At 34.6% G+C, this 12,478-nt stretch overlaps 1 protein-coding gene across 6 annotated transcripts in view; it reads left to right on the top strand.

The window, feature by feature from the left end:
* Dgkb (diacylglycerol kinase beta) overlaps positions 1–12,478 on the top strand; it is a 649,271-nt gene that overhangs the window by 213,956 nt on the left and 422,837 nt on the right. For all 6 annotated transcript variants that reach the window (XM_035445438.1, XM_035445436.1, XM_035445435.1 and 3 more), the window contains one exon: positions 10,717–10,802. In XM_035445438.1, coding sequence (XP_035301329.1) covers positions 10,717–10,802 — 86 coding nt within the window. The remainder of the gene's footprint in view (positions 1–10,716; positions 10,803–12,478) is intronic.

Genomic DNA, 12,478 nt, shown 5'->3' with positions numbered 1-12,478 from the left:
TTGCTTTTGCTTGTGGTATTGTGTGTTAGTTTTTCCCCTATTTCTGGCTTTTGTTAAACTGTTATTATTTATTGCCTATGTTCTTGTGAGTGTAGTTAACTTCCTTGGAATTGAACTTTCTGTAGGGATGGATTTGTTGATATGTATTGTGTATATTTGGTTTTGACATGGAATATCTTGTTTTCTCCATCTATAGTGATTGAGAGTTTTGCTGGGTATAGGAGTCAGGGCTGGCATCTGTGGTCTCTTAGTGTTTGTAGAACATCTATCCAGGACCTTCTGGCTTTCAGAGTTTCTACGGAGAAGTCAGGTATAATTCTGATAGGTCTGCCTTTATATGTTATGTGGCCAGTTTCCTTTGCTCCACTTAATATTTTCTCTTTATTCTGTATGTTTGATGTTTTGAATATTATGTCCTGAAAGGACTTTTATTTTTTGATCTAGTCTGTTTGGTGTTTGGTAAGCTTCTTGTACTTTCATAGGCATGTCCTTCTTCAGGTTGGGAAAGTTTTCTTCTAAGATTTTGTTGAATATGTTTTCTGGGCCTTTGAGCTGGGCTTGTTCGCATTCTTCTATACTTATTATTCTTATGTTTAGTCGTTTCACGGATATTTTTTGTTAAGGATTTGTTGGATTTAAGATTTTCTTTGGTTGATGAATCTATTTCCTCTATTTTATCTTCACCGCCTGAGATCCTCTTTTCCATCTCTTGTATTCTGTTTGTTATGTTTGCATCTGTAGTTCCTGATCATTGACACAGGTTTTCTATTTCCAGAAATCCCTCAGTTTATGTTTTCTTTATTTTCTCTAATTCGGTTTTCAGGTCTTGATTGTTTCCTTCATCTGTTTGATTGTTTTTCTTGGCTTTCCTTGCTTTCTTTAAAAGATTTGCTGATTTCTTGCATTTTTTGGTTTGTTTTCTCCATTTCTTTAAGTGATTTTCTCCTATCCTCTTTAAGGGCCTCTATTATTTTCATGAAGTTGTTTTTAAGGTCATTCTCTTCTGCTTCATCTGCATTTGGGATGTTCAGGACTTGCTAGTGTAGAATCCCTAGACTCTGGTGGTGTCATATAAGACTTTCTGCTGTTGTATGTATTCTTATACTGTTTTCTTCCCATTTACTCTCCTCCCTCTCTCTCTCTCTCTCTCTCTCTCTCTCTCTCTCTCTCTCTCCTTCTCCCTCTCTCTTTACCAGAGGATAAGGGTAATGGAGGCCAATGATACTGGCTGCTTTGTACTGCCTCCAAGTCTCTCTAGGGGATTAAGTGGAAGGAAGGGTCTTGTGGCTGCATTTCAGGGGACTCAAAGAGGGAAAGATGGCCTAGGAGAGCCTCTGGCATTCTCTCTCTCTCTCTCTCTCTCTCTCTCTCTCTCTCTCTCTCCCCTGTGGTGTGTGTGTGTGTGTGTGTGTGTGTGTGTGTACTGGAGGGTGGAGGGGTAATACAGGAATGGTGGCTGATGATCCTGGCTGCTTTGTAGTGCCTCCAGGTCCCTCTAGGGGATTTGGTGGCCACAGGTCAGGGGACTGGAAGAGGTCAAGATGGCCTGGGAGAGCCCCTGGCACTCTCTCTCTCTAATAGATGGTGGAGGGGCAAGACTGGAATCCAAGGTCTTTATATATGTTTCTGATTTTCATTTTTGAGGCATCTGAAGTTTGAGTGTTTTATACAAGTGGAATCTTTCCTGATGATGACTATAATTAGCTGAAAAGAATATTACTAAGAAATATGTTAGTTGGTAAAAAAAAATGATGAATGTTGCTCTCTGATCTTCAAAGAATGAGGTTATTTTTCTTTCACACTATTAAAATCAGCACCCATGTCTCTTTTTATATATTCTCCACTTGCTACTGTTACTTACAACAAATCTATCTCAAGGTTTGTGTACCTATAAAGCAGCTAACCATATTGTCTTTTAACTATGAAATGCAAAGATCACCATTAAAATTTAATTAAATATATTTAATGAATTGAAATAAAATATAATATTCTTAAAATAGGGAAATTCTTTTTCACATTGCTCATCATAAAGAATTATACGGTTTATTTAGAGAAATATACCTTTTAGATTTTTGTTTTCTATACTAATACTAAATATAAGACAAATATATTTTTTAAATAACTTAGCAGTCAGTATTATGGAACATTCTCACTTATCAGACATGTTTCTGTTAGTAAAATCTTTAGAGATATATTCCTATTAACAACTTGCGATTTATATAAGAGATTCCATATATTTTTTAATTTAAAATATCATTTTATATAACAAGCTTTCTAGAATATTTTTATTTAAATAAAATCCCTCTTCAGTCAGAGCTCCTGACCTCTTACATATGTCTCTTGCTGAAGCATCATATTAGAGATCATGCCAAATATCACAAAAGCCTCCAAACTAACAAGTGCTTAATAAAATCTAACCAAACTCTACTACAACTGTCTAAAAATTTCAAAAATCTGTTTCTCCCTAATGTAAATATGAAACACTCTCCCCACTCCTTCACAGGAGTAACTATAAGATATAATTCAGGCAGGGCTGAAGCTCTTCTACAATTTAATGTATAGACACATTTCTGGTGTTGCCTTGGGGATTGTAGTGACTACATTTTATTTTCACTGACAACCCAGTCTAGCCAATCAATGAATTACAGTTTTAAAGTTGGATCCCATATCAACAAATAAGGTCTATGGGCCTAGAGGGAAGGCTCGGGCATTGAGTTCTGACTCTTCTTTCAGAGATCATATGATTATTCCCAATAACAATCTTCAGGTGCACTACTGACTGTAACTCTACTTCTTTCTTTCATAGGAACTAATGTTCATATGGCACACACACAAACATACAAACAAAACAGTCATATATGTGAAATAATAATAAATACATTCAAAAATACATGAAGTGTCAAGAGATAGAAAAACAGCATCTGGCCTCCACTTGCACATATAACCTTCTACACCTGCATACACACAAACAAATAAGCATACCTACAGTACACATACACAAACATAAACACATAAACATGAATAATTCCCAGCTAGGATAAAAGAATGTTTTAACAAAAGATCTTTCTTAAAGTATTTTAATATATTGATGAATTTATGAATAGTTTATTACATAAGATAAAATATCCAACTAAACATTACATTTTGTTAATCATTGAAAATGACTTGAAAAAATTCATACCCCTTTCATAATATTTTCCAAAACTCATGCACACTTGTCAAGAAAACAATTTTGCAGAACTTATGGTTTATTGATTACTCATTTATTGTACTTTTTATAATAGTATGAAGACTAATATTTAATGAGATAGCATCAGTGGATTACAGGAATTAATGCACACATGTACTTTCTCACTTTATCTTTTATTCTTCTCTGAGTTTCTTTCCCTCTACACCTAAAACTCACATTTGCATATGCAGCACTTCTGAGATATCAGGGATATATAATTATACACAATAGAATGTTTCATTTTTATGTTTTACTAAAGTATTCCTCAGAATCATGAAATTAGTTCTGGTTATGATTTTAATAATTAACTTGTACTCTAAGATCATAAATATGAGTTCAAATTATTCTGTACAGCTAACCTATTTGTCCTGATGGAATGGATCCTCATATGTCTTAAATTTATCTTCCAAACAATAGCATAGCCTTCTAAACAAGTTTATTGTAAGTGGTTGAATTTTCTAGCATCCAAATCATTTAATTAAAGTGAGGATGTTTTGACAAGGTAAACATTCTCATAATTAACTTCTGATGTAGCCGGAGGTCCTGGGAACAGTTATCACAGGATGGCAAGTCCTGCATTTGAAACAGACCTTTAAGTGTTCTAAAGGAAAATGTTTAAATGAAATTTCCCTCCCTGCAAAAGTTATAGGATGAAACTATAGGAGACTTAAATGCTTCTTTCATCCATTTTCAAAAGACACTAAAGTTTCTGTAATGTTATCAAATGAGAGTACGATGTTTATAGACACCACCTGGGTATAGGAAAACATGATGGAAGCTGTGAAGAATTGTCTTTATAGCTTAGCATGTCAGCTCATACTATACTCATAGTACTTGGAGGCTCTAGTTCTGGCTGGACTGAAACTTACTATGTGGACTAGGCTGTATTTAAATTTGTGATGTGCTTCCTGTTTAAGCCTCCAAGTACTACAAGTACAGTATTTTGACATCCCTGATGCTTGTTTTATTACTTACGTTTGTGTTTTTTGCTTTGAGTAACTGAAGGCTCACAAATGGCATTACCATATCACCAGCTGCAATTTTCCCTCCTTCTCTTTAGAGCATAGAGTCCATGCTTACAAGATCTGTCTCCCCAAAAGTGTTTTAAATGTACAATCCCATGTTCCTAACTAAACAGGAAATGCAACACAAATTTAAATATAGCCTAGTCCACATAGTGAGTTTCTGTCCAGCCAGAGCTAGAGCAAGATCTTACCTAAATTATGAAACTTATTTCTTTGCACTAAAATATAGTGGCATAGAAAGAATAATATCACAAGTTAGAACTCCACCTTGAACTATGAGGCAGCTATGAAGCCATACAATATTGTGGTTTTTAAGAAAAATGTGAAAGTGAATACATGTAATTGTGAACATGAATTGAGCACGATAAGAGTGGAATATGGTGTATATAATGTGAAATTCTAAAGTAAGAATTGGTATCTGTAAATTTGCAATACTATACAGCCAAACTCCAGAATGAAGTCTTTTGGATAACTGGGACTATATGGCTCCCTCTAGAGATAGCTGTTGATAATTGTCAGTGGACTACTGAGTTCAATTATTAGCATAAGATTAATTCCTCAATGAAACAATTCCAGATAAATTCTCTAAGGAAACAGTGATTTATAATAATCAATTTGAAATTTTAACTTTAAAATGTATGCACTAAATAGCCTAGACAGGCTCAGGTACAAACCAAGCTAATTTCCTTGTAAAACAATTATACCCATTGATTTTCCAGATAAAATATCTGATAGACAGAAAGTGTAGCATAGACTACTAAACTTTCCACACAGGCATGCTTCTAGAATCTTCTGATTCCAACATCCCTTATCACTGGAAGGAAACGTAGGAAGTGGGTGTTCATGACTGCTGTCTTGGGGAAAAAGATGCAATGTGAGACTGAATTTTGTCTCTTGACAAGTCTCAATTGATTCGATATCTTAGATGCACCTTCTGACCTACAAATACTGGGGGTGAGGAAGGAGGGAGGCATGGAGGGAGGAAGTGAAGGAGAGAGATGAGGTGGGATAGAGAGAATACTTAGTGATAGTATAATGCTTAATCTATTTATTTATGTGCTCACATGTAAAGAGTGCAGGAAAGCAAGAGCTGATTATTCTGTTTTAATGATAAACAGAAGAAGGCTCAAACTAAGAATGATTACAGGATTTTCCTAGCCTCCTAGTCAATGAATGAGTGGAAAAGGGAATGAGTAAATCCCTAAGGAAAATTACATGGGTGGAGTGGATTAAGAAATTTAGTTAAAGGGCAACTTTTCAATCCATTTAAATAGGGTAATGTGGCCTGACAGTTGTGTGGGCTTTATGTTTGGGGGTAGGACACTGCTGAGCAAGAAATGATTAGAATTTTAAAAGAACAAGACTTAATTATAGATGACCCAGTACCCTGGAATAGAATAACAGTGGTGAGTTTGGATGGATAGACACCACTGCAGTCAACTATGTGACAACTGCTTCTGCTGCCATGTTTGAAAGCTTCCTCAGCCTCCAGTGCCAATGTGTGCAGAAATATAGCTGAGGACCATGATGCACTACAGAATCATAAATGGAAAAGTCAGGGTTGGGAAAAATTGCAAACGACATATTTTCAATATTATTTATATTTAACAATATTTCAATAACTATTAAAGGATTTGAAGCATCATTTAGAACCCTCAATTTAAAAGGAATTACCAGAAATTATTTTATACAAATATTAGCAGATTCAATAATTTACAAAAAGTGTACATTTATCAAAAGTGAAAGAAATTATAGTGCATTCTAACACTTTTATCTTGTTTAAAAATATAAATTTGGTAAAAAATTTAATTGATAAGGTGAAGAAAAATTAGGTCTCTTATGTTCCTGAATGTCATTACGGAAGTTAGCAAGACAAATCTTACTTTTCTACAGTGATGTAAATATATATTTGCCAGTGGGATGAAGGAAAATATTGCAAGAATGGTTTCATAAAGCAGGCATATGCGAATGTACATTTTTATGCTAACAAGTTAAACTAGAGAAATCTTAACAGGATCTCCAAAAGTACTTATTCATAGTGAAAATCCTATTACAGGAATAGAAACTCATTTTATTGACCTCCTGGAGTTTGATGTAAAAAATGGAACAGAAAAGGGAATTTTGCCAAGCATATATCATTTGAATTGGAAACACAATAGAATTATCCCATTCAAGACAAAGAACAAAATATGATTAATCTGTATGAATATTCACATTTGGCTAGATATTAGAACTGTAGCAAGGAAAATGAAAAGAGAAGCAGATCTATTATAACATTGAAATAACTAATGCTATTTTAATTAGTATGTAGAAAAATCATATACACAAAATATAGACTAAAATATTAGTATGACTGTCTTCATAAACAATGTATAATACTCAAATTATTTCCCAGCAACAAATAACATTTGTATCAGTAGACTTAAAATCTCTTTGAAATGCAAATAAAACTATCATATGAACAGACATAAAATGTATGTAATGTTTAATATTTGTATTCAGAAAAAATAAATTTTATTTAGAAATATTAAGTAATAATTAAGTGTATCCAGTATCTTGCATTCAAATAATAGGAATTTCATCATACTTATAGCTAGTTGTATATTGTTAACATAAATTGAACTTTCTTATTTTTATTTTTGCAAAATATCAGTTTACTTTAAAAGCATATTTTTAAAACAAACAATTTAAGCCCAGTTTCTTCATGTCCTTTGACATATACACTTCCTAAAATCAAAAGTGATTGGAAGAGAACTGTACTGAGGCAAAGATGGATAACTCCAATAAAGGGCAGGATGTAATGAATCGTTCTCATGCTTTCAAACTAGGTTTTAATTGCAGTTGTCTGGGTGGAAACAGTTATTTAATAAATGTGAAAATGAATAAAAATGAATAACAAAACTTGCTAGACTAACACAAAGGCAGAAAGAAGATAAAGTGAAAGGGAACAATCTGAGAATTCCTTTCTTATCATAAAAAGGAATATTCCCTTATACAAGTCCTATTTATCAAGAGACTTGTACAGTTGAATACATTATAATTGATTTAATTTTCATTGAAATCCATATCAAGGGATATTTGAGTAAAAATTATTCATAAAAGATTTCTGCAAAAAACAAACTAAATGATTAAAATCAGGACACATTAAGCAATTTTAACAAGAATTAAAGGAATAGAGATTAATTGAAATTTTTCTTTTTAAGGCATTAAAAAATAAATAACCAAAATATTGGAATGGACTAAGTGGACTGCATTTGTTTGAACATCTGTTGGATGTCTTTCTAAAGTCAATTGCATTGTCTTGTAGTGTCGAATATTATTATACTCTCCAAGTAAACACTGCCTGTAATAGTAGAAAGCACATACAAAAAAAAGCATCTCTGTAACAAGATGAATCTACCAGCCCAAGTGCATCTTGAAATGGATTTGAAAAGAATAAAGTAATTGGAATATCACATGTTCTCAGAAGTAAAGAAGAAACAGTAAACTGTTACACATAGAAATGTCTAGAGCAACAGTGTTAGTACTAGTGCGGGGGGGAATGATGCAGAATGCTAACTAAACATAAACACAGCATCCCAGTGCACAGATGAACAGACCTGTGTGAGCAAGGAAGAACTGTTGCATGAAAAAGGACAGAAGCATACACAGGTTGTCAGGGGTGTTCTGCCAAAGTGGGAGATTGGCACCAAGGCATTTTTCATATGTGCATACTGAAGGCATATCAAGTGATGAAAGAAGGGAAGAAAATATTTGCAACATATACACCAGGAAGTAAATATACTCAAATACCCAATGGAATGAGTGAAATGTCCATGTTAAATAGCTATAATTTTATTACCAGATGGTGGGTTCAGTTGAATTTTATGCAGTTTCTAATATAATTAGATACTACTTGTATAGCTTTGAAAAATATCTTTAAAAGAATTCAATTTAAGTGTAAAACATCACTCATAATATATAAATATTGTTCATATAATGTTAATACTCAACTGAAGAGGTTATCAAGGTTTCGGTACTACTATTCATGGAAAGTTCACATGTCACCATATTCTTATGGGAATGCTGAACTATGTTCTAAACAGAGATAATAGATATCACACATACACACACACACACACACACACACACACACACACACAAACACACACACTATTAACTGATGTTTAAACCCTTGGAAGCCACGTTCCAATATTCCAATGTTCTTACTATTCAAGGGTTTCAAGTAATTGAGTACTCATTCCACTCTGGGAGACATTAAGAACAATAAAGTAAATGTAGCAGAATATTGTGCACTAAAACAGCCTTCACACACATACATATGTGACTCAGATAGTAACTAGAATAATAATTTTTATAATAGTGAATAAACAGGTTTTGAGTATATATGTTACTGGGGACTGAACTTAATACCTCAAACATGCCAAGGAAGTAATTTTCCTACTTAGCCACTTCTCCAGTCCTTGATAATGAAATACCAGACACAGTTTCAAAGGTCATGAAAGCTGGTGGAAGTAGAAGCAGACACCCATAACTAATCACTGAACTGAACTAGAATCCAGTTGCAGAGGATGAGTGAAGAGCAAAGGGGTCCAGACCAGGCTGGTGAAACCCACAGAAACAGCTGACCTGAACATCGGGAGCTCTTGATCCCCAGACAGATAGCTGGGATACCAGCATGGGACTGATCCAGACCCCAAGAACATGGGTTTCAGTGAGGAAACCTCGGAAATCTACAGGACCTCCTGTAGTAGTTCAGTACTTATCCCTAGCATAGGTGTGGACTCTGGGAGCCCATTCCAAATAGAGGAATACTCCCTGAGCCAAGACACATGGGGGGTGGACCTAGGCCCTATCCCAAAGGATACAATAGACTCTGATGACACCCTATGGAAGGCCTCACCATCCAGGGTGAGCAGAAAGGATATGTGACAGGTAGATTTTAGTTGGGGGGTGGTAGGGGAGGAGGGAGGGAGAGGGAACTGGGATTGTCGTGCAAAACAATCTTGTTTCTAACTCAAATAAAAATCTGCAAAAAAAAAAAGGTCATAAAAGCAAATCATTTAATGTTGGAATCCATTCACTCATGTTGCATCTAATGTGACAACTACCACAGAGCACCATTCCATATGGAACCAATAAAGACTTTTATAAATAACTAAATCCATGAAGAATAGTATACATCTGCAGGTAGTGAGACTAAAGAGTGATCTTTCAGTCATGTTTTAAGGTAAAATATTTTTGAAATATGAATATAGTATGGTCTCACTGATGTTTACAATTAGCACAGTAACCATGAAGGCATAGCTCAGTGGTTTAAGAGTACCTGCTGCTCTACTGAGGGACCATACTTTGGTTCCTAGCATCCACATCACGCTGTTAGCATTGTGTCTAACTGTACACCAAGCTATCCTAGCCTCCATGGCCATTCATATATGTAGGCACTGCCCTGCCCCATTTCTCTCTCATGCTCTGTTCCTCCCTCTCTTTCTTCCTCCCCCTCCCTCTCACTTTCTCAAGTGAGAAATTTTCTCAGTAAAATTCTAAAGTAAATAAAATATATAATATCCATAATGGAGCTTTGTAGATGGCTATTTGTATATGAATACCCAATGTAGAGAAAAATCACTTTGAAGGTTCTGCACCATATTATTCCCAATGCTGATGTGCAGAACAAAGAGGAGGTGTTGTTCCAGCCTCTGTTCTGCTTCCCTGCTTTATTTGCTGCAAAAATAGCATGTAGAACTTCATAACTGGATACATTAGCTGCCCTTGGGTCTTTCCTTTGGTAGGTTTTATTAATGAGTTCACTTCGTGCAGTGGTGACAGGAGCAGTGGGCATTTAACAAAGCTGACCCAACAATTAAGCATGAGCACTCCTGGGTTGTGAATCTGAGGACCAGGTCAGAGACAAGGAGAATGAAGTTTAGCTTCTGTATTGGCTGACTGAACGTCATAAGGAAATTCTGAAAGCTAAAATCCTAAATTCAGGCTGAACAATATCTCCCAGTAATGGAGAAAGAACAGTGTTGCAAACATTATATTTACCGACATGATAATCATTTCTAAATAATTTTTAAAAAGAAAATGCCTGATTGACGAAACCCATTAAAGAAATTATATCACATTTGCTGGTCCGGATTTTGTGTGTTTTGATTACATCTGGGAAGATGTCAAAATGAATGTTATAATTTAATATTATACATCTTTAATTTGGCTGTTTACAAAAGTAAGTTATATTCTCTATAGAACCTGGAAATTGTAGATTTACACAATTTTAAAGGACAGAATCTGGAATATGTATTAACAAAAAGTATTTGGATGCTATGTAAGATAGCAATGAAATATTTAAAATTTTCATAAATTAAAAATATAATTTGCTAGAGAAAAACCTAAGAATAAAAATCCATGAGATATTCTCCTGAAATGTAAATTATGTGCCATAAAATACTTATTTTTCAGGTTACACTTTTTCCGGGATGTCCCTGACTTCAGAGTGTTAGCATGCGGTGGAGATGGGACTGTGGGCTGGATTTTGGATTGCATAGGTAATGAAGACATGTGTTTGATGTGGCTTGAGTGAGCCTAGTACCCATACCTTCTGCTTGTTTTCTGTCATCTGTCAATCTTTCAGTCTATCAAGTATCTAGATGGATGAATTCTGAAAATTTTTACATTTTTCTTTTCAGATGTGCCCCATTTTGGAACATATTCATAGTATAAAACTTGATATTTAGAAGCTGATATATTTTAAACAAATATTTTCTATAATTTATTTTAATCTTTGAATTGAGTAATTTTTATTAGCTACAGATCCTTTCCAAATAAATATTAATTCAAACAAATTATGTTCTCTCCATAAAATACACACATTTTGCTTTTAAAGAAGTAAATATCAGAACATTCTGTCTTGCTGCTCATTGAAAAAAAATGTTTCAAATTGAAAATGTCATGGTGGGCGTGGCAGTCATTAGTCCCAGTCTGGAGGCTCTGCTCCAGTCCTCCAGTTGCCTATTTGCAGTTACTCAAAAAAAGTACACTTTTCTTTTAAATCTATCAATTTAATCTACTAATATTGCATGAAAATAGTCAGTGAAAATTCTGGTGTTGGAACTCTAATAAGTGATAGAAAATATTTATAAATTATTCCTATGGAAAAAAACTAAAATTCAAGAATTATAAAATTACTTACAAATTTATAAGTGGCTGTACACTGGAAAGGATTTTAAAATGAAAACTTTAGGAATTCTTGGTTCATTGCATCCCCCAAATTCAGTGGTGTTGCACTGTGTTTATCCATGTCACCTCATCAACTGATTCATATACATACTGCATGCTGACTTTGAACTTAGGAGGGAAAGGGAAAGAAAATATGTATATCTCTGATAGTCTCTCAAGTTATATGATGATTCAAATGAAAGCACATGGAATTGTGGTAACAGATTTATACTGCTTGGAACCTAAAATACTATGGGACATAAAGGTGAAGCTGCTGTAGCCTGTGTTGTTCGGGCGTTAGTCGGTTCCAGCAGACCTGTCTGGTTAGTACCTGAGAGAAGGGAGTGTGGATTAAGAAAAGGAATATACAGGAGACAAGAGATAGAACAGGGAGCACATCCAGTGAATACTGAACCACCCATATTTATTGTTAACAGTCTTTTAATGCCCTATCAAAAAATAGGGGAGAAGGCAAAAGAAATTTTTTACCAAGATATAAAGAACAAGTAAGTTAATTGCCTTTATATCCCAGACATCAATAACTATCTCTTGAGTTAAGTATTTTATTGATTAGGCAGTACATGAAGTGACCACACCAAGTAATAATCAGTTGACTATTATTATTATGACCATTATCTACAGTTATCTATATTTTTATATACAAATGTTTTACTCTAGAGATAAACTCACTGCATTTCATTTAACTTATATCCTACCACTCACTTTTTCATCTGTGATGTCCATTACCTCTGTTTGCCATGCTCAGGATCACTTTGGGGTACCATCTGTTGTAGCTCATGTTTGTGAGGGCTTTTGGCCAGTCCTGCCAGCTAGTCCAGTCCATACCTGAGAGAGGGGTTTAAATTCAGGAAACAAATAGGCAGGAGACAAAGATAGAGTTGGGAAGGCATCCAGTAAATACTGTGGTGTCCACATGCCCTGCCTAAACAACAAAATACTTAACTCGGGAGATAGTTACTTGATATTTTGAATACTGAGAAAGTAG

The sequence above is a fragment of the Cricetulus griseus genome, chromosome 5 (assembly GCF_003668045.3).
Source record: "Cricetulus griseus strain 17A/GY chromosome 5, alternate assembly CriGri-PICRH-1.0, whole genome shotgun sequence".
In the NCBI taxonomy this organism is placed as follows: Eukaryota; Metazoa; Chordata; class Mammalia; order Rodentia; family Cricetidae; genus Cricetulus; species Cricetulus griseus.
The sequence above is the reverse complement of the archived record's forward strand: the minus strand, read 5'-3'. Positions and strand labels throughout refer to the sequence as shown.